Source organism: Musa acuminata, chromosome BXJ3-1 (genome assembly GCF_036884655.1).
Source record: "Musa acuminata AAA Group cultivar baxijiao chromosome BXJ3-1, Cavendish_Baxijiao_AAA, whole genome shotgun sequence".
NCBI lineage: Eukaryota > Viridiplantae > Streptophyta > Magnoliopsida > Zingiberales > Musaceae > Musa > Musa acuminata.
Genome location: NC_088349.1, coordinates 3,038,840 through 3,064,745, shown reverse-complemented (window position 1 = coordinate 3,064,745; position 25,906 = coordinate 3,038,840). Strand labels below are relative to the sequence as shown.

Sequence of the window (25,906 nt, the reverse complement as noted above, 5' to 3'; positions counted from 1 at the left end):
CATGTTCGAGGGAGTGTTCCACGACACCACCACAAGATCATGGACTTCACAGTGGGACAAAGGTGATAACCAAGGACAGATGAGGGCAGAAGTGGCGAGGATCGAGGGCCTGGTGCAATCAGGCGACATCGGGACAAAGGTGACGACTTACATCGTCGAAAGTTAAGAATAATTTTCTCTTAGAAAATAAGAAATATTGTACAGAAATTAAAAAAAAATTCTATAAAAAAATGATTTCAAAATTTTATCTGTGGGAGAGAGAGTGAGAGAGATCAATGGCCATAGTAGACTGACTACATCAAATTCATCAAAGGCGGTGACCATACCACACCAATGACTCCAACAAGTATACAAAATCCATATTACCGCCAATATGCCAAGAGTCCGAACCAAGCCGGTAATGACAAAAGGATCATGCCATGATTGCTGTCAGAGAAATAAAACAGATAACAAGGCATCTAAGAGAACACAAGTATCATTTATTTACGACTGTTGATCTCCACCGCCAATCTTGGTCCACTAAACCACTGCATATTTTTGGATCAGGTGGCAAAAGCATTGGAATAAGAGGAGCACAAAGTGGCTTCCAAAGAGATTAAGCGAGCCAGCAACTTAAAACTAGATTATTTACTTCTCAAACTGTCTGGTTTCATGGTTTATTTCACTGTTCTAGTCAGTGGGCTGGTGTGTTTTGATGAATTCACATCAAAACCATGGTCCATTAAGCAGCAGAGGGGACAAAGTTCAAGGTGGTGAAAGGCATCCATTTTCACCCTTGCTTCAAAAGCAAAATTTCTTCTTCTGCAGAAATGCCAAAGAGTAGGTCAGTTATTAGACTTGTCACTTGACAGCATAGACAGAATTTATGAAATTGACCATCTGACTAACCCGCATCTTGGCCTCCTCTTGACGGTCAATATATGCAAGAAGTTCATCTTGCCTCATAAGAGCTTCATGCAAAGCCTACCAAGAACATAACCATTTCATTGATGCATGTAGGAGAACACATTATCAAATATAAACAGCAAAAATATCATAAACATAAAGAGAGAGCATATGCTAACTAATTGCATGACTGCAGGGAATATGTATAAAAAAAAAAAGCACACGTGTGCAATACGACGCATGGCAATGAGGACATCTAAATCATGAATTAAGAACTTCTAGAACAGGTTTGAAAAATATTTTCACTTATCAAAGAATTCAAGTGACAAGAAAGACAATGTTTTGGCTTGAATATTATGCTCCACTAGTAAGTGTTGCTTTCTATAACACAGGCACTTGTGTTAGATTAAGATTTATAGAATAGATAGATAGGACATAAAGCACACCTTTTTCGTGACAATAAGCTCAGCTTCTAATGCATCTACCCGACAAACGGCTGCGTTGAGCAACTCATCTTTCTCTGAGGGCATTTCAGATGGTTTTGCTTTAAGGGTGTCCACCTTTTCTTCCAGCTCTTCCAACCTTCTTAGAAGGCGTGAAAAGAGGTCAGCCTCTGTAAATACAGGAGCAGGTGAAGGAGGACGGAATTCCTCCTTGGGCACAGGATCCGCAGCAAAAGAAGGATCGTGTTCATCTATTTCAGAGACTTCATTCTTTAGCCTCTTTGACACACATCTGATGACTGAATAAACCAGTGTATAGAGATACATGATGATGGTCACAAGGAATTGGATTGTTCGAGATTGAACTCCTTGAGGAGTGTTGTGTGTCTTAGAGATAGAGCATTCTCCTGCAATGAAGATAACATGAGCCAACTTTATCTCAGAAAACAATAATACAGCACGATGACAGGTTAAAAGCTACATGGCATCCCAAATGCAATAAAAATTCATCTCTCCAGGAATTATTCTCTTTGAACCATTCAAATAATTTGCTGAGGATCCAAAAAGAGCCCAAAGTAATCACCAATAGACAAGCCTACAGAACTCTGAGGTGCTTCTTTGAATAACCATGTAAGTTGACATCCGAACTTTACCAAGTTGATGCAAATGGCATGGATTAGCAAGAATTTGAACTTCCAAATTAGATGTTTAGAAGATATTTAGATGAGGGGAGGAAACCCAAAATAGCTTGGTCCATGGATTTTGGTGATTAAACAAATAAGATAATTGACCAAATTGTAAAATGAGGTAGATCTATTTGCTCTAAAGAAGTTTGTCAACTCCATTGAAAACCCAGTATCTTGAAGCCATAGTTTGCCAATTGATAAGACCATTTAGTCTCACATTGGTTGAGGAATATGAGAACCAAGGATTCATAAGTCCACTGAGTCTCCCTTACCCTCAGAGGCGCCTTTTGGAGCTCACATGCTTCGAAAGGACAAAATCGTGCGATTACGCCCATCGCCCAAAGCGGACAATTTCTTGCGAGCCTACGGGCCGCACCAATGGCCGACCGACCAAATAGTCCTTTAACATTTTAGCGCTAGAAGGAGGGGCCGAGGCCTGCATCTCGACCAAGCAAACTAGCTCCTGAGTCATGCACCTCGACTATGAGTCCTTGCTCCCATACGAGAGGGAGCACTGATAAAACCATTTAGTCCCACATTGGTTGAGGAGTATGGGAACCAAGGGCTCATAAGTCCACTGAGTCTCCCTTACCCTCAGAGGTGCCTTCTGAAGCTCACATGCTCCGAAAGGACAAAACTGTACGGGTACGCCCATCGCCCAAAACGAACAATTTCTTGCGAGCTTACAGGCCGCACCAATGGCCAACCAACCAAATAGTTCCTTATCACCAACAAATAGAATCGGTTTGTTATGTCAACAATCAAACAAGTGTAGGATAACATTAATATTTGAGATCATCCTCAATATCTCTAATTATCGGCAATAAAGATGAAATTACTTGCAATATCAACTATTAAAAAAAACATTAGATTCATGGACCTTTAGATGTAGATAGCCTTTTGTTAGAGACTTCTTTCTTCCAGCCGCCATCAACAGCCTTGTCTACCATGGGAACGTATTCATCATACTGTGGAAATCCAGAAGAGAAACTAGCTGCCTTAACCATTTTTGCCTGCAGGAGGAGACAAGAGATTCATAAATGTTAATAATGACTTCTTAGTTCTTACAACCGCCACAGATGGATATCGTCACAATTTCAGAGGCAACTACATTTATCACTGTTAACAAGAGGTGTCTGTGGCATAAAGACTAAAAGCTAAAGTTAAGAACAGAATACAGCCAAAAGACTGCAAATAAAGAAAAACAAAGGACATAATTAATTCTTGTTATGAAAGCAAAATTAGTGATATTGTGCAAGTCCACAGTAAAGAGAACAATAAAAGAGGATAAACAGTGTCATAAGCAATGCTAGAGAAGATTAATAACTGCAAAATTTGAAAATTCAGCTTCCTTTCTGAAGCAACAGGAAATAAAAACTGATTATACACCTCTTGAACAACTATAATAAACAAACTTACCTCTTCATGTACTGGGGTCAAGCGAGGATATGATACATGAGCCCGTGCTGCTTTAGGAGAAGCGATATCTTCAGCTTCTGATCCAGATTCGGCAGTAGATGTATCACTACCCCTTATCTGTTTCAGCAACAAATAATTCAGTACCACAGAAATTTGATTTAAGTGCAAGAACCGATATCAAATGAGAACTCACTGTTGGGTTTTGTGGCTTAGCGTATGCAATGATCTTTCCCTCCCCATTTGAAACAGCTACAATTTGCCTGGCACATTGTGCTTCACCACTAAGGACCATCTGTATACCAACAAATCTCATGGTAAATACTGCACATGAAAAGGAAAGAAAATGTTGAAAAAAATGAGATTCTAACAGATACCTTCAGTATATTTGGGTCCTTCCATGGGCCTTTTTCAGATTTTAGGCATCCTCCATGATCTGCACAAGTACAAGAACCACCAAGAAACTCTGGCAACTCACTGGAGAATAATTCAGAGTAATATGTTATAAGGTAGAGTCAACACCTGCCTTCATGGTCGAATGTTGTATAAAATAATAGGCAAAGGACATACCTGGGCTCGATTATCTCTAACAGCTTATTCTGGAACTTTGTTCCAAGAACCTGATGGAAGTTGGAAAAACAATCTCAGCATGCATCTTCTCGTCTGAGTAAAGATCCATTTCATCAAGATATGAAAAAGAACTTACATGAATTTTAGAAGTAGTCTTTGGGTCCAGAAAGGACTTTACAGTGTTCCACAGAAGCCTGAATCCTGGGCCCGCATTGACGATAAACATTCGGTGCAAGGTCTACAGACATTGTTTCAACAAGGTACAGGCATTTCTAGTCAATGTGAATATTACTACATTCAAAATCCACTCAAGTGAAGATGACTATGTCTTGTATACCTCAGGGTAGTTATCATTGTCAATCTTCTGCAATCGCTGAATTAGTTCTCTGGCAGTCTTGCTGAAGTTTTTCAAACCCTATAAATCGGACAGATCATGTCAAGAATTGAAGTGACGCATCAGTTCACTGTACATTCTAACTAAAGAAAATTTATGTTTCTTCATGTTGCTGAGTCTGTTATAACATACCACGCCTTGAACATCAAGAATAGTTGTACTTGAATCAATGTGCCTTTTTGCAGCAATTGAACAAGCCGGGAATTTAATTAAAAAGCTCCTCTCAAACTCCTTCACATGATATTTTACATAACGCTCCATAGTGGTGACCTGCATTAATTTGTTAGGATCGACTTTCCCCAACCTTTCAATATAAACAGGTCTCCCCTCTTTGTCCACCCCATGATAACCATGAGGATAGTATTGTAGAACTTCATTTAACTCAGAATACTCAAAGTCCTGATGAAAGATCAAATTCAATTAGATATTTAAAGTAAAGACAATGTAAACAAAAGATGAACTGCTACTACGGGATAAGGGGAAAAGGAGGCCAACATCTGAAAATAGAATATGCAGTTTAGTTTACAAGAAGGTTTTATATTTGTCCAACAAAAAATCCATAATCATTTAGAAACACTCATATAAAGTTAGAAATAATTTAATAGAAAATTATATTCCAAAGTAACAGTTTAAACTTTAAAGTAATATGCAGATAATAAACAAGATATAAGTTTAACAAGATAATGACTTCTGTCATTCCTTTGAATGCAAATTCTAGCACGTGAGATGATTTACAATTTTAATATAAGCATCTCATGTTACAGTTTAATATTTACTTGTTAATATAAGGAGAACATATCAAAACTCATAAATATGTCCATTCCTAGGTTATTAAAATTCACTGAAGATGTGCCTTAAATAAATCTTCATGAAATTGACTTAACATAAACATGACAAGCTCCCGAGGTCTCTATTATTTTATACGTTTTAACAGGTGTTCACAGAGCTATTCAGTTGTATACTAAATAATTGCTTCATAGTGTTTGAGGTTCAATAAGTAATAACCTCAACAATAGTGTCCGTGCCATATTCCTTTCTCCATTGAAGCATTTCGGCCCACATATGCTTTGCTTTCTCGATATCAAATTTCCGTGCTTTCAGAAATCTATAAGAAAACAAGTTTTCAAAATATTAGGCATGAAAAATTAACTGCAAAGCAACAAGGTAAGCATAATTTGCTTCATAAGGAAAAACGTATATGAGAATATTGAAGAAACAACAATATTTCAGGTAATTAGTGAAAAGAAAACAAAATATTAAAATCTTCTTCATTCTAGAAAGAACTATACACCTATAATCCAGGAACAGAAAGGCTAAGTATGAATCGACAGAAGGACAAATGAAGAAGGAAAACTTAGAAGTTATAAATCAAGCTAAGCAGACTTAAAGGAATTGCATATTAACAATAATTGAGGATGAAATACAGAAAAAAAACTCTGAAATATTTTGATGCCTTGAAAAAGACAAATAAAAAGCACTGGTGCAAATCAATACAAATTTAAGTGCAAGAAAGGTAGATAAGTTCTATGAATGACTTGCTCAGAAAGAATTAGCATGACAGCCTTATAAATCTTCCCTACCATGGTTGGTTGCATGGATCAAGCGAAAAAGAAAGGTGGTTTTGGTGAAGGTAACAAGGGTCAAAATTGCAAAAAAAACTTAAAGATATATGGCAAAAGCATATAAAGATATTTAATGGCAAAACATTGGTAAAAGAGAAATAACTTACCTCAGCATCATATGATAATCATCATGCTTTGCAGGCAACAATTCATCTAAAATTAGTGACTGACGGAATGCATCAACAGCCTCTAGTTCCTCAATATTTCTTATGTCCTCAATTGAAACAGAAACGACCCGACCATCACTCTTCCTTCTGTTCTTTTTCTTTAAAGAATGCCTAAATTTCGTAGATGCATTTATAGCTTTTTTCTTCAGCGATCCAATTCTTGTCCTTCTTTCATCTTCTGAATTTTCAATATCTGATTTTCGTTCCTTTCGCTCATCATGGCTTGAAAACCCCTCAAAGCCTATAACAAGTAAAGATTTCATACATGATTCATTAATGAAGAAAGATACGTTATAAAGGATGCAGAAAAACAAGAGAATTTTTCTTATGCCAAATGGAAGAGTATGCCACTTGAGAAAAGGAAACAAATGGAGTGACATAGAATGATAGAGCTTCAAGAGTAGAAAGATCCCAAATGTTTTGTAATATCTTGCCAAATGACTGATTAACAAATTTACACATCACTACTAATCACTTTGATTCCAAACAAAGGGAAAAAAAATGCTTGTACATTGTAAGTTTGTAACAAAATTTGGATTCTAACATCAAATACAAAATGACTAAAGCCAGATCAAGCAATAAATCCGATCGAAATATTTGGGTAAAGTCTTGTTTGAGGCAGAAACAAATAAGTTTACATTTGGGGAAATACTTTTTAAATGGGGTAAATTACCCATGCAAATTTTAACGGTAATGTGGTCTGTCACAGACCTGATAATGTAGCATCCACATTCGTGGATCCCATGCATCGGGTCTGTGTTAGGACTTAGGAGCCACCTAGCAGCAATATTGATAATTTTTATCAATAAATGAAACCCATCCTAATGTTTATTGGCCTGACTCAAGTTTGTAAAACATGGAACAATAAATGAATAATTTTAAACACCAAGGGCTTTTATTGAACATACTGCTTTTCTTTGAGTGTGGTGATAGCTCATGAAGAAATTGAGACACTTAATCATTAATCAGAAACCCAACAGCAAATTCAGTCTACAGCATACATCGATACCCTACTAGTAGCTATAAACAACCAAGAATGTATTTTGCTAAGATCTCATACAAGAAGCCAGCAGATCGGATTGATCTAAAATGAAAAATCCAAAGTCCACATATTTAAACTAGTCATTATGATCTGACACAAGGAAAAGGAAAAAAGCGACTCACAGGGCCTAGCGAACCGATCCAGTGGCCCCGACATATCACAAGGACATATCACGGCAAACAAACCAGCGCGATCGAAATACCACGGGGGGAGGATGACGAAGAGGAGGCTAAGCGAGCACAATTACTCCTGCAAAGAAGCTACATTCGAGTCAGAAATCCATTGCAAACCCTAGAATGCCCAGATCTCCCAGAAACCCCAACCGGAGTCGGAACCTAACTACCTCAAAAGATCTGGCGCCTCGAGACGGATGCAGAGATGATCCAGACGCAGGCGATAGGTTCAGGCGCTAGATCGATCGTGGGGACGGCAGCGGAGAAGCGGCGGTAGGACAGCCGACAGAGCTGAGGTGCGGGAAGGGCATGAGGGGGCAGGCGAAACTAGCGACGTAGATAAAGAAATGAATCGCGACTTCCCCGGCCGAGAAATCGGGGGCCTTTCGGAGAGGGCCCGAACCGCAAGCTGCAAACACTCGAGTGTGCGGGGCCCCAACAGAAGCCACGTGGTTGGTGCTGCCCCCCGCGGATAGTGGGTCCCAAGCGGAACGCGCCGGTTTTAAGCGACCTCAGATATTTTTTTTCTCTCTACGCTTTATTATTATTATTATTGAAAACCGGTGATATAGCGACCTAAACATTTAAATTAGTATTTATTTTCCAAATATTCGATGTCCGAGTCTGGGCCCCATATAAGGTGGGCCAATAGGAGAGATGTTGCAAATACTACAGCTATATATATTAAGAAGTAAATGAATTATGAGCAGCAATTGAGTACTATTTAATCAACCCCTACCGACTCGAAATTAAGAGAAGCAATTGAGTACCATTTTAATCAACCACCACCAACTCGAAATAAAAGAGTTTTGGGTCGTAGTAATGCTGAAGCAAGCTGTACCTTATTCACCATCACCAAACATGAGTTTTGACTGCAATAATATAATGTCAACCGATGATACCAAAGAGATTGACAGGCTGACTGACCATCATGGTTGGTTGGAGGATAATGCTGAGGAGATGCGACTCTTATTTGTCTTTCTGAGAAGAATATTAGCTTAGGAATGTCTCTGATTGTAATAGTGTTATTTACTGGTGCAGATCGGTTCTTTGAAGAAACAATTATCATGAGGGAGATTAATAACGGATGGCAGCTGGAAAATATTCCGAAAAGAAAATTGTTTGATGGGGAAATAATAATAATAATATATAGCAAGGATCAAATATACCTGTCTTCGCATCGGTTCCCTCGCGACAACGTCACTCACTATCGCAGGTGTCACCATCTCGAAACCATAGTGCCCCCTTGGACAGGTTAGGATGCACAGAATGCGTTGACAAGGCCGAATCTGTAGCTTTACAATCACAAAATCAGGTAAGCCTAACACTCGGTAATAGAAGAGATTAAATATCATTTTCCCTCTACATGTCTACACCTTTGCAGTAGCTTCATAATTTTCTTTTTCGAAAAAAAAACAGCTTAGATTAATTCAAATATCGAACTTGACCGATGCTTAAGCGATTAGTACTAAAAAAAAGAAAGAAGTTGAAGGCTTTGGGCCAATTCCCTTGGAACAAAAATTGAGATCTGAATGATCTAACCCTATTTGCCAACTAGTTGGCATATCGATTTCCTTCATGAAAAGTATGAGAAATTTTTTGCATCTAAAAAAAAAATCTTGCATGAGGTTGTAAATCGCCAAGGGGGATCACAGTGTCGTGGCAACAGGCGTACCATGTATTCTGCATTCGTCTCCACTTCCACTTTCCCCACTCGTCACTCCTTACACAACAGCAGTCCTTCACGAATAGCAGCCAACTCGTTGAGGAAGCTGCCTTTCCCTCAGTGTTCTTGCGACCTGCAAACAAGCATATGCCAATAGAGTCACGAAGCAGCAAAAATCCCAACCCACCAACCTGGAATGGCTCATGAAAAGTGCCATCAGTGTTGAGCCTATACCAGTCCTGCTGCAGATGAGACCATCTAAAATTGATCCGGTTTATCAAATCTTGTTGGCCCTCGTATATGGAAGAAGGAATACAATCAAAACCATGCATCATCACTTGATAGAAAATGGATTTTGGAGTTTTCTTGCAGTTCCCAAAAACTACCTCATTTTGGGCCTTCTAGATTAACCAAAAGGTATATGCGATCAAAGCTCTCAAGGTCATAGCACCATGCTTGTTGAGATCACTCCCTTCCAGCATGCCATGAGTCCCAAGTGTTGAAAGTGAATGTCCAGCTTAACCTAGTAAGTGACCATACTGTAGAACTGAAAGAGCATTCGAAAAATATATGACTAACACTTTTACAGTGGGAATCACAAAGATAGCATCAGTGTTGGGGACAAATGCCAAGATTGGCTCAGTGATCTCTTAACACTATTGCAGTAGCTTCATGTTAAGATGGTGCGCATTGTGGGGAAGCATCTCCTAACACGGCATCTTTTATTGTTCATTTGACCTAATCCTACATCATTATTCTCTTAGCAAATCGAGCACAATGATCTTCACATAAGAAGTCTATTTGCATCTTAAAATGGAGGATTTTCAAGGCCTCCTCTTCTTAAGAGAGGAATTCCTCCCATTTTCAAAGTAAATAAGAAGCCCCTTTATCTTTGTTTTAATAGGAGTCTCTATTATGAGTTCATTGATTTTTGCACCATAATGCAATGCCCGTTGACTTGAGCGGGGTGACATTGAGGGTTGACTCCTAGTATACGACTGTTTAATAGTTTTACACCCACCCAGCAGCAGCTATGCACTCAAGAAGAGTCTCCTTAGTCGTGATTTTGTCTACACGATCATCTTCATAGAAAAAAGTTTTACACTATAAAGACATAATATTTTAACAATCAAAAGACAATCCTCTTCAGTATAAAGAGGACCAAAAGGTCCCAGCAACGACATCTCCTACATCAGCTTCTAAGTCTTCAATGGGGTCATCTTAAATCATTGGATCACTTGGAAATGCACCCAAAAAGAGGCAATACTTATGAAACAATTCAGATAATAAAAAATAATAAACTTTGAGATAACAAAAAACACACCTACAAAGAGGCAATACTAGTATTAAGGAACAATTCAGAGAATCAAAAGATAAGAAGCTTTGTGATTCGGCACTCTTACTAATGTCTATGAAAAAAATATAGCTGTCTTCTTGAGTTAACTCAGACTCCCTTGGAAGCACTCTTAAGTTTTTTTTTTTTTCCACACATCTCATATAAAAAAATTATGCATTCGTCATCAATACTTTATATACATAGGATATTTATTGAATAACTAGATCCTAATTTCCAATATTTGTTTCTTCACACAGAAATCTTTCCATACTTTGAATTCCTTATCTTCCAAGTAACCTAGTTCTTAGAGAAATTTGATTCATATTAGAAATCATGAAATAATTACCAACCATATTAAGAAGAACCAAAGACTTTAATTTTAAGAGTACTGTCATCTAAATTAAACTTCTTATTCATAAAAAACACCGTCAGAAGATTCCATATCATAGAAGATCCCTAGTGAGTTCTTCAGACTTTCGAATCCAGGCAATCCACCTTGAAAATATATCCAATATTGAAATATAACATATAAATCTAAGATTTTCTGCTAGCAGGTGAATGAATACATCTAGATTTGCTGACAGTAAACGATTAGTTGTCATGAAGCAAAACTAAAATTGTCATTGGTACATGTCCTTTACTACATGAACTTCAATTAAGCAGAGAAACACACTCAGTTTTGTAAATACATACTTCTCTACCTCTTCATATAATCAAAGAATTTGCATGATTATGAAATCAATTAGCTAGCACATGCTTCTCTACAGATAATTATGAAATTAAAGATTTAAAATCAATCAGTTTGATTAGCTGCTAGTTACTAGAAAATAGTCAAAACATGTCGTGGGCGAAATTAGCTGAGTGCATTATCATTACATACAGATCTCAAACTTACCAAGAATAATAAATAGTTTCTTAGATTGCTTGCAGCTTCTATAACATGTGATGGTAGATTAGTGTGCCAGTGATATTAATAGGCGCTCGAGCCAAGCAAAGCAAGCCCTAAGCACCTCAATACATGTCGGGTGTGACCTAGGCAAGCAACTCAGGCTGGCTGCCAGGCATCCCAGGCGCCCGTCTAGGCTAACCTGCTTATAGTGAACCAAACCCAAATCAGACTCAAGATAGACCTGAGTCTGAACCAAACCCATTCCAGTCTGTATTGAAGCCCAACTGCAGATTGATTGACGAATCAGACCTGAGCCAGCACCGAGCCTGGACCGCATCTTGGTCTGACTGAACCAATGATATTGATTAATTTTATGTCTATTGGTGAAAGAGTAAATAACTCTTTGAATCCATTCAGGCCACTCTAAGAAGCTGTTTGGTTGCCTGCATTTGTGGCAACCAAAATTTCCGATATGTAAAGTTATATGAAAGAACAAAATTTACAGCCCTTATTTGCTCTGTTGGCATTGATAAAATAGCACAAAGTGCCATCATATTCATGCTTGGAATCTCGATCAGACATTCTTCTTCCTTAATTAAATACACTACGCAATAGACTATGATAAAATTGTTTACAGGTAGAAAAAACCTAATTGTTGCTTACCTCATAAAAAATAAAGGCCTCTAATCCCATCTCCTTGAGCTCTCTTTTCATAGGATCATTTACACTGATGCCACAGAAATGTCTGAAAAGGGAAGGAAGAGAAAGATCCATGAGATTCCAAATGAAAAGCACGTTATAACATACTTCACAAGAAGCTAGCTCTAGAATACAGAGGTAATTAACAAAACATAATGGGAAAAACATTTACTTGAAACATTAAGGATTCCAATTCGATCGTGGTGAAGAAGCAACGATCTAGGTTAAACAACTACTATTGAGGAGATAAACCACAAGAGAAAACGGAGGAGATACAATTCACAAGGAAAAGGGTGGATTAGATTCTACCAAACTTGTCTTGTGAGGCGATCGTACAGGTATCGCCCGACGAACCCCGTTCCCAAGAGAAACAGCCGATTGCTTCCGCCATCGCGTTCAGACCTCATCTCCGCCATGATAATCGGCGTGGGGATCTGGCGGTGCGACCCTCCGGTGGCTAATGGCCCGACACCGAGCCCAAGAGTCGGCGGGAAGAATCGCCGCCTCCATTGCGGTCCAGGGAAAAGAGGGGATTCGTCCTTAAGGCACTCGTACTCCCTCTCTGTTAACGTGGACGACGTCTCATACCTTCCCGTATTGTGATTTGAGGCAATGCTGGGGCCCGCCCTGCAGTGGGGACACTTCCAATCGCAAGGCACCACGTAAGCGCCATTTTAACACAGGTGTGTTCATCCGTCCGCGGATGGATAAGCCTCCCTCGCTCCGTCGTTCCCTCCCTCCCTCTTCACCGCGCTCTCTCTTCTTCCCTCGGTCGCTCCCTTCCACATGAAATCAAACCCTCGTCTTCCTTCTCCTCCTCTCTCTCTCTCCGCTCGAGTCGGAACTATGTAATGTAGCACGTTGGATGTGTCTCTCTTAGGTCAAGAATCAAGATGGCCTCCGCCCCTGCCACTTCGCTCCTACTCCCTCTAGCCGCATCCTTTCTACGCCAACTGCCCGAACCGAAGACCATTCCTCCTCGTCCTCTTCTCAGATGGAACCCTTTGTTCGGCAGCAAATGTCTTCTCACCAAATCCTTTCCCCTTCCCCCATTTGTCGGAGTTCGCGGCCCCGTTTCCTGCTCCTTTGGTGCAGTCAAGGAGGGGGAGGAGGTGAAGCAAAACCCAATTGGCAGCGGCGGTGGCCTCCTGAGTTTGATTATTGAATCCCTCGGTGTGCGCAAGCATCCGGTACTGGCGGCCGCGTTATTGGGGCTCTTCCTGACCGCCGCCAGTCCGTGCGCTGCCGTTTTGGCCTCCTCATCTCCCTTCCCATGTCATTCCTCCTCTTCTTTGTTGGATTCTACTCGACTTGGAGATACCTCTGTTCTTTCCCTTGTGATGATGGGTTCAGCAGCCGTGACATTGTTGGCTGGGTTTCTTTTGGATCCCGTTAATGATTGGAAGGAGCCTAAGCTTCAGGTTTGTTGTGGCAGAGCATCTTCTGGATAAGAATTTATTATCAAACGCAATGAATATCCTGTAGTACCTTTATCTCTGACACCATGAGTATGTTTTACCTCATTGGATTAGTGATTCTTTTGACATAATTCTCTAGTATTTATTTGGATGAATATGGTTTTATGTTTTATCGACTCTGTTGCTCGCCCACTTGATACATGCATTCTGTACTCTCTTTAGCGTCTATGTTAAAGCTGCAAGAAATTATCTTCGGTTCTGTTAGAAAAAAAATACACAATCTATCCGAGTGTTTATAAAGTGGATCTCCCCTCAGTCAGGATAATTTCTCTTTGTATTTTTTTTTTCTGCTCACTTCAAACCAATGATTCATTGGATTGTTTGTTATTGAGAGTAGCTGATTCTTAGCTCATTCTTTATTTGCAACATTAATATGCTTTGTGCCTGCCGTTGAAATTTTTTGGCCTAGTAACATTACAACTTTGAACTCTTTAATTCTTGATGGCTTGCCCCCTCCAGAATTTGGTACTGCAAGCATACCAGCCCTTTCCTATGCTTGGATGGCTAAGTGTTTGTAAATGATAATTTCCTTGAGTACTTCCAATTTTTATATTAGAAAGTTTGATTAGTTTACTTCTTCATTTGCATTCTCATGACAGCTAGTACCAGTTTGCTATGTTGGCAAAACTGGAATTTTATTTGGATATATTTCACCATTTGATCACACTTATTTCTGATGATTTTTTTTACTATTTCAACTTCTTAGTTATAAAAACAAGCATTATGGTTTGTTGTTGTCGTTGTTATAATAGTAACAAAACCAAGCACCTCTGGTATTTGCTGCAAGGCCACTGAGCTATATATTTGTTTCTTTACATAAGCAATTGCTGATACATGCCACTTAACATGCATTTCCAGGTGAGCATGCAATGCCTACCAAGAGATCTTGATTGGATTGGTGAAATTACAGAAACATCATCTCTAGAGGGATTGGACAGTGGTTTAACAGGTAAATCTGGACATATGAAGTCTTTTGTGCTAATTTACTCCCTAGAGTTCTACCTTCATCTGCAGAGTTGACAATTTAGTTTTTGACTTCTCCTTTTTTCTTAAATGGAAATATTTTCTTGCAATCTTGTGAGTTCTTGTGTGAGGGCATTGACAGAAGTATGGTATTTGTGCTTTCCAATGTTATGGTTGGAGGTTTTTATCCTGATTCTGCAGCTGTTACATTGGTTCCTCACTTCATTATGCCTAATCTAGAGTAGACGCATCCTCTTCACCATGCAATTAGACTAGAGACATCAAGTCAAGTACTAAATTAATGGTTCGTAAAAATGCCAGTTTTTGCTTTTGGACAATATTTATTGTCATACATATGTTTCTTTATTGCTTGTTTTTGCTGCAGATTATTTTACTTCTCAAACTTACTTCAGAAATCAGCTAGATGCTTCTGGAGTTTCACATCCAAAGGAAAGAAAGTTGGGTTTAAAGTGTAAGGATCAGATATTTTTCTCAAGAAAAGTAAAATTTCAAGGATCTTGTCTTCACAATAAAAATAGACAACTTATGAAGGCAGTTGCCACTAGCATGCCAGCATGCTTGGTTCCTCATGAATGTGATACCAAATTACTAGATTCTAACTTGGATGCTCAAGCAATTCAAATTGAATCAACAAATGATGAAACCTCTGTAATAGAAGACAGAGAAAAGTTGAGAAGGATGAGGATTTCTAAAGCAAATAAAGGAAATGTACCATGGAACAAGGGAAGGAAGCACAGTGCAGGTAAAGGATTCAAGTGTACTGACTACATTGAGTCTTGTTTCCCTGTTTTCTGAAATACATCTTTCTTACATCTCCTTATTCATATAAAATTTTCACAGAGACTCTTCAGCGCATTCGAGAGAGGACCAAATTAGCAATGCAGGATCCAAAGGTGATGTCATGTAAGAACTAGGAACTAGGTGAAATTATTATGTATGAACTGTCATTAGCAGTGTAAATTTTGTCAACGAAAATTACAAGTACATAAGAAATTGTCATTTCTGGCATAATTGTCCATATAATTCAAGAAAATTTGAAACATATTTTAATTGTCCATATCTTGTGAACTATATTGATCCCGATCTTTTGAAGTGTTGTTTATATCTGTTAGGTATTTGCCTTTTGTTATATGAGTGCTGATTAGTATGCTTTGGGGGTATATGAATATTTAATGTAAGTAAACCAGCCTACTGATATTTATTAATCAGCATGCTGGATCTGTTGAACACTTTAGTTAAACTTTGGCTTGGAGATTGCAAAACCATTCACAGAGCTATATGGAGTGACATATACCTTCATTTGAACTTTTGTACAGGCAATCATATATGCTAGAGTTTCTGCAGTGAGATATATCTATTTATTTCCTGCCATTCTGTCACGGACTTAGCTGGTTTTGCCTAAGTCGTGCGGCACAAGTTTGTCCGTGACAATCCGTAGATTGATAGTCTGTTTTACATCTTTACAGACATAGAAAGTTACATTGCACAAATAGCATACATGTTCTATTGGATTATGGCAACTCCTGGTTATTTTCGTTATAAATAACTTGATTGATGTGCAGGTCAAAATGAAGTTAATGAACTTGGGACATGCTCAAAGGTTAGTTCTGCTTTGACTATTCAATGAAATTCATCAACTATGATCTAGAAATTCTTATATGAAAATTTATCAGTGACCTAAGGTGTGAAGATAACTGACGCACAAATCTTGAGCCTTTTCTGAAGTGAGGTTCATAAGCTTCGATAAAGCATGCCTCATTTTGTTTTGTGTGTTGGAATTAATAGTGAAAGGAATGAAAATTCATCTCCTTGGGAGGAAAAAAATGGAACTGATGCAGAACATTTTTCTTTATTGAGATGGATACAACATTTAGAATTGGACATTCTGACATATCAATTCACCATTGTTGTCTTCTCCTCTCCGTTTCTTCTTTAATTTTTTCCCTTTCTTGTCATAACTATGCTTTTATCTTTTTTTCACATATTTTGTCTTTTATAATTGGCATAACACTAGACCTTGAGCTAACAGGCTAAAATGTGTTTTTTTATTATTTAGATACTAGGTGATGGCAATTACATCACACTTATAGAATGATTTCACTTTTGACTTATTTAATTTTTTTTTCATATATACTTTCGTTTGTGCCTTTCTTCAGTAAGACTCATGCCTTGCCTCGTGCTTTGTGATGTATCACTAATGCTGAGGCTTGGGGAAACCTTGGCATCTTGATGTGTCCTGGGGCTTTAACAACTCTGCTTGGTGGTAGTATTCTTTTTTGGCTAAAATAAATCTCGTGATGGTTAATACATTCTGCTGCACTTGTGGCCTTTGTCATTTTAGAAGTTGGAATATGACAGCCTTATCAGTTATATAGATACTTGGTCTGAGATGTGTTAAACAATCTATATTATCTTGGTAGAAAATGCTTCATAGAATTCTTTATTTTGTTATGCTCATGTCTGTTGAATCTCGGATTTTGATGATGAAATCAATTGATGTGTTTGTGATCTAATCTGCATTTTGAGTGATGCAGGACTAGCTTCGATTAAAGAGAGGCAAATTGATTGAAGCAGGAAGAATCGAATGTTGGGCCGGAGTTGAACATGTTAGGAGATTGGACGTCGGGCCGGAGGATCGATCGACGTGTCGACAGAAGGCTTTAGTTCGTGAATTCGGGCATCGGGCCAAGAAGGTCGAACATTGCGCCAAGGAGACCGGATGTTGCGAGAAGACAACATGCTAATTGGGCGATACGCCGAAGGAGAGGACGATGCGCCGAAGGATCGGACGAAGCGCCGGAAAAATCAATGACATGTCAGACAACATATGATTCGTGCGTTGTAATAATTTGTCTAGATCGAGTTAGTTTAGGTCTAATTGAGTTGGTTTAGAATGTAATTAGGCCAACTCAATTAGGGGCCAATTGGGCCTGTGTTGGGGCTGTTTTGGGTAAAGAGAAAAGCCCATTCAGTGACCCAAAAGTTGGCCTAATTACATTCTAAACCAACTCAATTAGACCTAAACTAACTCGATCTAGACAAATTATTACAACGCACGAATCATATGTTGTCTGACATGTCATTGATTTTTCCGGCGCTTCGTCCGATCCTTCGGCGCATCGTCCTCTCCTTCGGCGTATCGCCCAATTAGCATGTTGTCTTCTCGCAACATCCGGTCTCCTTGGCGCAATGTTCGACCTTCTTGGCCCGATGCCCGAATTCACGGACCGAAGCCTTCTGCCGACACATCGATCGATCCTCCGGCTCAACGTCCAATCTCCTAACATGTTCAACTCCGGTCCAACATCCGATTCTTCCTGCTTCAATCAATTTGCCTCTCCTTGATCGAAGCTAGTCCTGCGTCACTCAAAACGTAGATTAGATCACAAACACATCAATTGATTTCATCGTCAAAATCCGAGATTCAACAATGTCATGCATATGTCTTGATAGAAAAAGCGATTTGTTGTCATTATTATATCCATTCTAGTGGAAATCACACATGCTTTTGAGCTATGTTAACAATCTTGGTATGGAGTTTGCATGCTTGAAGTTTTTTCACAAGAATTAAAGGCTTGAAATGTAACATACTATGGTGCATTGGCAATATCTATAGATTGAGTTAAATTGATGGATATATAGAGCGGTGATGTTGCCTATTCACTTATTTTGGTTTGAAGGTCAAGCAAGTTCAAATAAAATTTATGTTGCTTTATGAATTGATAACATCAAGACTTTTGTTTGCAATAATCATTGAGAATGGTAAATGAAGAATATAATGTTGAGAAAACAAAAAATTGTTTTCGAAGAACTCAAAAATGCAAAAGATTTGAGGAAGATTGTTAAACTATCAGCAGTTGTTTTGGACTCTCGTATACATTATTGTTTTCAAATGATAAAAGTGACAATCAGGATAAATAAAATTGATACTGATAAGATGCATGAAAACTTGATTTTGTTAGGATGTAATCTTTACAATTTTGAAGTTTTACCTGAAAATTCTTTTTCCCTTTGAACACTACATTTAATGGCACCTTTTGAAGGGGTTTAAATTGAAATAAGTAGTTAGTGCTCATAGTTACTCTGAAAATCCTTACCTTCTAGCTTTACCATGTTGGAAACTAAGTGGGTTGACCTGGTTTGCTTTCATATTTTTCATCGTTGACCAAGTTAATACCGCAAGAACTTTGTGTGCATTAAATTATTTTTCTTTTTTGTATTATTGTTGCAGTGAGGAAACAAGAATAAAAATTAGTGCAGGAGTACGTGAGGGTTGGCGGAAACGACATGAAATGCTGATGGTGCAGGAAGGGTGCTTTTTTGAGTGGCAGAATTGTATTGCAGATTCTGCCAGAAGGGGTTGTGCTGGTGAAGGTGAGTTGCAATGGGATTCATACAAAATCTTGAATGAACAGCTTAAGCGGCAGTGGCTCGAGAGCATGGAGAAGAGGAAAACAAAGCTCAGGACAAAGGAGAGTAAACGTGCACCAAAATCACCTGAGCAGCGAAGAAAGATTTCAGAGGCCATTGCTGCCAAGTGGGCTGATGCTGTAATTACTACCTTTTCTGCAGTAGTTTCTATAGCATGATTTTTTACCTTTTCTCAGAGAGTGACACGCAAAAAGATTCACAAAGCATTCATATTCCTGTTTTAGCTTCTTTTTTTTTTCCTTTCCACACAATTTTATGTAAGGCAAAAGCTTCATTTTTTATCATTTTTTTAGTGCAATCATGTTCATAACAGTAGACAGTTATTAGATACATTCATGTCTATGATACTTCCAGTTCCAGTTAAGCATACTTATATAACAATGTGAAGGATGTCATAAGCAAGTCTGAGTATTGAGAAAAAAGAGTGGAGTTTATTTTTAGAATTACAATTTATATTCTTAATTCCCCAATAGCCTCAAAGTATCGATTGACATTATCTTTTTCTGTATTAGGAATATCGTGCTCGAGTTTGCAGTGCAATGGCTAAGCATCATGGTACAGCTATTGGAGCTGAAAGAATACGAAGAAAACCTAGTGGTGAAACTTCTGTGAAGATTACCATGAGAAAGAAAACCATGAAGCCCGGCATCATTAACTATGAGGACAGAAGTATCAAGAAAGTGATATCCAAGGGAAGGAAAAACTCAACTCCATTATACAAAGACCCAATGGTAAGTTTCAAATTTGAGATTATAAAGAAGATCAAAGAAGAGAGAGCAGCGAGGGAAGCAAAAAAGCAAGAAGTTACCGAAAGGGCTAAGTAAGTCCATCATGCTTACTGTTAACACAACTAAGCAACCATGTTTCTTGCTTTAATATATGATGGCATAGGCTTCAACATATTAGCTTTATGTACTTTAAGGTAGAACCAGCTTAGTTTATTTTCTTTGTTCATTCATTGTGCATAACCATTCTTCAGTGTGTTAGTCATCTCCATTATCATAACTATAAGTACTTTTTGGATGATCAGGTTACTAATTGCTGAAGCAGAAAAGGCTGCAAAAGCCCTTGAGATGTTTGCATTGAATAACCCTCTTGCACAAGCTTCACTATTGGAAACTAGGAAGCTGATTGCTGAGGCAACACGGTCCATTGAAAACATAGAGACTGGAATGTTAACAACACAGGATTATAGTGATAAATCTTTAGATTTTGGTGGACCACTAAATCATTTCCATAGCAATCCAGGGGTGCCAAGCATTGAGAAGTTCAAAGAAAGACTTGTAAATGGTTTTCATACACCCCCTTCAAGTAGAATTAACCATACAGATATAGATTCTGACCGGTTACCACTGGAACCTGCGGTGAACGGCTGGGAACCTTCATCAGTTACTCAAAGTACAGAGAAGTTTACAGGATTTTGTTTACCTGTGGATACTGAGAGTGTGGGAAAGGGATCAGAAAAGATCAGCAACCAAACGAGTCAATCTGTTGTTGGTAAGGCCGTAAAATGTGAAAACAATTCTGAAAAAGAGGATATCAGAACGTCAGAAGGGAAAGATACTGTACCTTCGAGGAATCTCAAGAAGAAATGGGTGTGTGGAAGACTAATCGAAGTTGACAAATCTGATGAAGCAGAACAGGACAGCATATCAGGGAACAAATAGAAGACTATGAGAATGTATCAAGATAATATTAGATGTCATCCCTAAAATAGATTTGCTGGTCAATTTAGGCTGAGCAAGCTCTAATCAGGTATTTTCTTGGCTACTGTTGTAGATTTTTGTGACTGGTGTTGATTATCATAATGAAAAGGATGAACCAGCAGAAAAGATTGTCAGCCAGTTATATCATGGACGGCACGATCAAATATAACCTACCGAATAATTTTGCTCCAATACCTAGAGACTCAACACCTCAGAAAAGGCTTACAGTTTCCAGTTGCTGTGCTGATTTGTTGCCTGAAGCATAATTTTGTGCAATGCATACTACATTATGAATGTTCTATCATGGAAGATTTCAGTATTACAATTATATTGAGCCAACTACAATGACTCAAATGTAACTGCCACAGACTGAACTTGAACTGATGTTAAGCAGTCAAATCAACTTGCTGTTAGAATTTTTGGATCAACAAGTTTTTCAACTGGAGAGAAAAACCACTGCTGTTAAAGTATATTTAGTCATTTATTTGTCTTTTAAAATGTAAGCTTGGCAATATGTGGATTTGGGCTATATTGACACAAGCTGGATGTTGATGTGATGAATGAGATCTTACCTTTTATGATAATAATAACAATAATGAAGATGTAGAATATTTATTCATACTTCAAAATGTTTTCTCTAGTTAAATCGATTATAAAAAACCTACTAAGCCATAGACATTAATAATTGTTTGCTAAAATTTTTTATTTCGTTTCAAGACGGACTAAAGTATCAAAGGGATCACATCGAAAAACATTTGACTTGTCAAGAAATTTATTTGCGTAAGCCACGAACTTTCGAGCCATCAATTAGGTAAAAAATATGACTCATAATCAATCACATCAATTAAGTTTAAATTTCATAATTTAGTTTCGATCATACTAAAATAATTTACTACCTTAATTTGTTTATGTAATCTATTATATTCAACATGTTCCATAATTCTCCGTTCTTCCAAGTAATTTCACCAGGAAAATGACAAAAAGTAGTCTAACCACTAACCCATAAGGATAGCAAGTACACGAGTTTGGTTACTCAAAGTCAAATCCTATTCATTAGCCACAAAAAAAAAACAAATCAATTGTAAACAAATTTGATATCCAATTGTAAACAAATTCGTGAAGAAACTTTCACGAATCACGAGGCACCATTATTGGTGCTCCCTTTACAGTAACGTTACATTTGTCCATTCACTTTATCCATGTTCTGTGGTTTTCTGAAAGAAACATTGTGTTGTGTCGTTACGTGTATTGTCTCGAATCATCCCACCTTCTCCTTTGCCCTTTTGTTTTTGTTCTTCCTCTTCCTTCCTTCACCACCTTTCCCTTCAATCAGTACGGACCTCCGCAGCTTCCTCGTTCCTAAAATCCTAAGCTACTTTTGGTGTATTTCTACCAATTCCCTTTTGTCCTTTGAAAAGTGATGTTGGGGTTCACAAATATTCTTTCATTTCTGGAGTAATTCTTAAGGAATAAATAATTCAAGCATCCAAAGCTTCTTTCTTATGTGAAAGAAAATAATTATAAATTTAAATTGTATTATTTATATATATATATAGTATATAAATATTGTGTTTGCCTTTTTATTTCTCATTTTCTTGAAATATTTCAGTAATTAAGGTATTATTATATTGGTTTGGGTTATCTCCTCAGATAGGTTCTCTGTTTGGGGACCAAGAGAAGAAGCCCGGCCACCCACATATGGGTGATGAACATGGCTTCCTTCGGTGGGGTGGTTGTGACAGTTCTGCTGCCGGCTTCTCCTTCTTTATGTATTAGGTGAGCTTTGGTTGAAGAAAGCTCTGAATCATGTTTTTGGCTCCATCGCAACCCATGGAATCGGATGCACGTACTCGCTGTGTCATGTTAAGATAGCTCACCTTCCTTGCTCACTCACACATGGTGATCGATCTCAGACTCCGACGGCGTACTCTGTCAGTGCAGGTGACTCTCTCTCTCATCTTCTTCGGCAATCTAGTGCGAACTGCTTGAAGATCCAACTCATTGTTGATGCAGGTTCCAGAATGGGTTTCATGACGAAGCACTTCCTTTTGCTTGCGTTGTCCCTATCAACGTGGAGCTTCGTGGCGATGATCGCATGCGGAGGCACCCCCACGAGTACTGCTGCTCGTCTTCTCGCCATCAAGTCCGACCTCATCGACCCCGGAGGAGCCATGGCGAGCTGGTCGCCAGGGCTTCCTGATACGTGCAGCTGGAATGGAGTCACGTGCTCGGATGACCGGAATCACGTCGTCGCTTTCAACTTGTCCGGCTACGGCCTCTCCGGCTCTGTCTCCTCCAAGTTCGCGGGTCTTGCGTTCCTTGAGACGCTCGACCTGTCTTCCAACTCCCTCGCCGGACCCATCCCCCCTGAGATCGGCATGCTCAAGCGCCTCAGAGAACTGCTGCTCTTCTCCAACTCCCTCTCCGGCTTCATCCCTCCCGAGATCGGCCTTCTCACAGATCTCAAGGTTCTGCGACTGGGAGACAACATGTTGTCAGGGACGATCCCTCCACATCTCGGCAACTGCACTGGGTTGGAGGTTCTTGGCCTCGCCCAATGCCAGTTGAACGGAAGCATCCCCACCCAGATTGGCCACTTGAACCGCCTCAAGACCCTCAACCTGCAGCAGAACTGGCTTACCGGTCGAACGCCTGGCGAACTCGGTGGCTGCAGTGCTCTCCAAGTTCTGTCCATGGCGGACAACATGCTCCAGGGGGAAATCCCTTCGTCCATTGGAAGACTGGCCTTCTTGCAGGTTCTTAATCTGGCGAATAACCAGTTCTCTGGTTCCATTCCCACTGCTCTGGGTGGTCTTTCGAGCTTGAGCTACCTGAACTTGCTGGGTAACGCCCTCAATGGCACCATTCCTCCTCAGCTGAATCGCTTGACTCTGCTGCGAATCCTCGACCTGTCAAAGAACAACCTATCCGACGCCATCAGCATCTCCACGAGGCAGCTGAAGAATCTGCAGTACTTGGTCCTGTCGAACAATCTCTTACAAGGCAACATCTCCGGGGACCTCTGCGACGAGAGTTCAAGCTTGCAGAATCTTTACCTCGCCGGAAACCACCTGTCGGGCACGATCCAGGGGCTGATGGATTGCATCTCGCTCCGCTCGCTCGATCTCTCGAACAACAGCTTGAGCGGCGGGATTCCGTCGGACATCGATCGCTTGACCAACCTCGTCGATCTCGTGCTCCATAACAACAGCTTGGTCGGGGGTTTACCGCCGCGGCTGGGAAACCTGAGCCACCTGCAGATGCTGTCGCTCTTCCACAATGGTCTCACAGGCAGCATTCCGGCAGAGATCGGCAAGTTGCAGAGGCTACAGCTCTTGTTCTTGTACGAGAACCAGATGACCGGGATCATACCGCACGAATTGACGAACTGTTCGAGCTTGGAAGAGCTCGATTTCTTCGGGAACAGTTTCAGTGGGCCGATCCCTGAGACGATTGGGAAGCTCAAGAATCTGGTAGTGCTTCAGCTGCGGCAGAATGATCTCTCAGGCCCCATTCCTCCGAGCCTGGGCGACTGCAACAAGCTCCAGGCCTTGGCTTTGGCTGACAACCGGCTCTCGGGGACTCTTCCTCCGACCTTCCGATTCCTCACCGAGTTGAACCTCATCACGTTGTACAACAACTCGCTCGAGGGTCCGATCCCAGACTCGTTGTTCTCCTCTCTCAAACATCTCGCCATCATCAACCTGTCTCACAACAGGTTCACCGGGAGCATCTCACCGCTCTTGGGCTCAAACGCTCTCGTCAAACTGGACTTGACCAACAATGCGTTCTCCGGCGTGATTCCTCCGACACTCGGTGAGTCAACAAACCTGGCCCGTCTTCGACTAGGCCACAACCTGTTGCAGGGCGGCATCCCCTCCGAACTCAGCCGCCTTCGATGGCTCGATTTCCTCGACATGTCCTCCAACAACCTCACCGGGGAAATCCCCTCCGACCTCTCAAACTGCACCAGACTAACTCACCTCCTACTTGGAAAGAACAGGGTCACAGGTACCATCCGTTCTTGGCTGGGAAACCTGCACTCTCTTGGAGAGCTTGACCTATCATGGAATGAGCTCAGTGGACAGATACCAGCAGAGATCGGGAACTGCTCAGGGCTTCTTAAACTCTCTCTACAAGACAACCATCTCTCGGGGATGATCCCACCGGAGCTCGGGAGGCTCACTTCGCTAAACGTTCTCAACCTGCAGCGGAATAACCTCACCGGCACCATACCTTCCGCAGTGCTTATACACTGCAAGAAGCTCTATGAACTGAGGCTCTCTGAGAACTCCTTGACTGGTTCGATACCTTCGGAGATCGGACAGCTGATTGAGCTTCAGGTGATGCTGGATTTGAGCAGAAACCACTTGTCAGGAGACATCCCTTCGTCTCTCGGAAATCTTATCAAGTTAGAGAGGCTTAACCTCTCTTTCAATCATCTCGACGGGCGAATCCCTGCTTCTCTGGAGCAGCTCACCAGTCTCCATCGACTCAATCTATCGAACAACCTTCTTTATGGCCGGATTCCCGCAGGGCTCTCGAGCTTCCCAGTTAGCTCCTTCACTGCAACCAAACTCTGCGGTGCACCACTGACTGCTTGTATAACAAGATCATCAAGCTCTGACGTGAGTCGACTGTCCAATGCAGCAGTGGCAGGCATCATAGTGGCGATCGTATCCATTTCAGCTGTCGTCTGTGTGGTGTTGCTCTGCATCATCATCAGGTTGTGGAGCAAATGGAGAGAGGTCTCCGTCTCGAATTCCGACGGCGAGGAGTGTAAAGAGAAGCAAGAGAGACGGGGCGGTGGTGGCGGTGACAGGTTCGAGAGTTACTGGAAGGTTGGTTCTACGTGCATGGTTACTTCATCAGAGAAGCAGAGCTCTACCTCTGAGACTAGCATTCTCCAACAGAAGATGGAAGTTGGTGGCTTGGACGATTCAGGATCGTGAACTGATCACTTTTGAGATCATTCTATTTGTGCTTGATTTCTTCTTCTTCTTCTTCTTCTTACCGACTTGGATGATTCAGAATCGTGAGCTGATCACTTCTGATATCATTCTATCTGTGCTCGATTTCTTCTTCTTCTTCTTGTTCTTCCTTCACGGTTTAACGCTTGCGAGACTTGTAACGTACAAATGGTTTTATTAAGGAGTGCAAAGGCCCATTAAAGACATATTCTATCATGCAAAGCACGAAAACTTAGCCACGTTGGCTAATTTTTAGGTAATTTTACGGGTTCTCTTTTTTCTATTAACTCTTCAATTGGTTAAATTGTTTATATCGTGTCATCCCGCCAATGCATTCATTCAATACAAC

General features: G+C 40.1%; 3 protein-coding genes across 10 annotated transcripts; 2 read left to right on the top strand and 1 right to left on the bottom strand.

Annotated features, from left to right (window-relative positions):
* Window positions 1-303: 303 nt before the first annotated feature.
* On the bottom strand, window positions 304-12,527 carry LOC135628465 (phosphatidylinositol/phosphatidylcholine transfer protein SFH8-like). 8 transcript variants are annotated; one of them, XM_065135119.1, is made up of 20 exons: window positions 12,298-12,527; window positions 11,953-12,034; window positions 9,451-9,587; window positions 9,299-9,357; window positions 9,074-9,197; window positions 7,569-8,693; window positions 7,348-7,474; window positions 6,124-6,424; window positions 5,400-5,499; window positions 4,527-4,793; window positions 4,338-4,415; window positions 4,137-4,238; window positions 4,001-4,050; window positions 3,808-3,907; window positions 3,627-3,725; window positions 3,434-3,550; window positions 2,895-3,027; window positions 1,332-1,735; window positions 889-963; window positions 304-801 (listed from the first exon to the last, which is right to left on the bottom strand). In XM_065135119.1, exons 7-20 carry the CDS (start codon window positions 7,379-7,381, stop codon window positions 781-783), a joined length of 1,881 nt encoding a protein of 626 aa, XP_064991191.1. In that variant the 5' UTR covers window positions 7,382-7,474; window positions 7,569-8,693; window positions 9,074-9,197; window positions 9,299-9,357; window positions 9,451-9,587; window positions 11,953-12,034; window positions 12,298-12,527; the 3' UTR covers window positions 304-780. The 8 variants fall into 8 exon arrangements, with proteins under 8 accessions (XP_064991191.1, XP_064991189.1, XP_064991192.1 ...); XM_065135117.1 differs by having other exon boundaries at window positions 7,569-8,687; XM_065135120.1 differs by having other exon boundaries at window positions 7,569-8,687; window positions 9,299-9,347.
* Window positions 12,528-12,701: 174 nt separating this feature from the next.
* Window positions 12,702-21,148, top strand: LOC103987988 (uncharacterized). Its single transcript, XM_009406478.3, has 8 exons — window positions 12,702-13,409; window positions 14,325-14,415; window positions 14,815-15,192; window positions 15,291-15,343; window positions 16,013-16,050; window positions 18,682-19,000; window positions 19,394-19,701; window positions 19,912-21,148. The coding sequence occupies exons 1-8, from the start codon at window positions 12,882-12,884 to the stop codon at window positions 20,546-20,548; spliced, it is 2,352 nt and encodes a 783-aa protein (XP_009404753.2). The 5' UTR covers window positions 12,702-12,881; the 3' UTR covers window positions 20,549-21,148.
* A 1,087-nt stretch (window positions 21,149-22,235) lies between these two features.
* Window positions 22,236-25,763, top strand: LOC103987999 (LRR receptor-like serine/threonine-protein kinase GSO1). The gene is made up of 2 exons (XM_009406489.3): window positions 22,236-22,528; window positions 22,601-25,763. Exon 2 carries the CDS (start codon window positions 22,609-22,611, stop codon window positions 25,537-25,539), a length of 2,931 nt encoding a protein of 976 aa, XP_009404764.2. The 5' UTR covers window positions 22,236-22,528; window positions 22,601-22,608; the 3' UTR covers window positions 25,540-25,763.
* The last annotated feature ends 143 nt before the right edge of the window (window positions 25,764-25,906 follow it).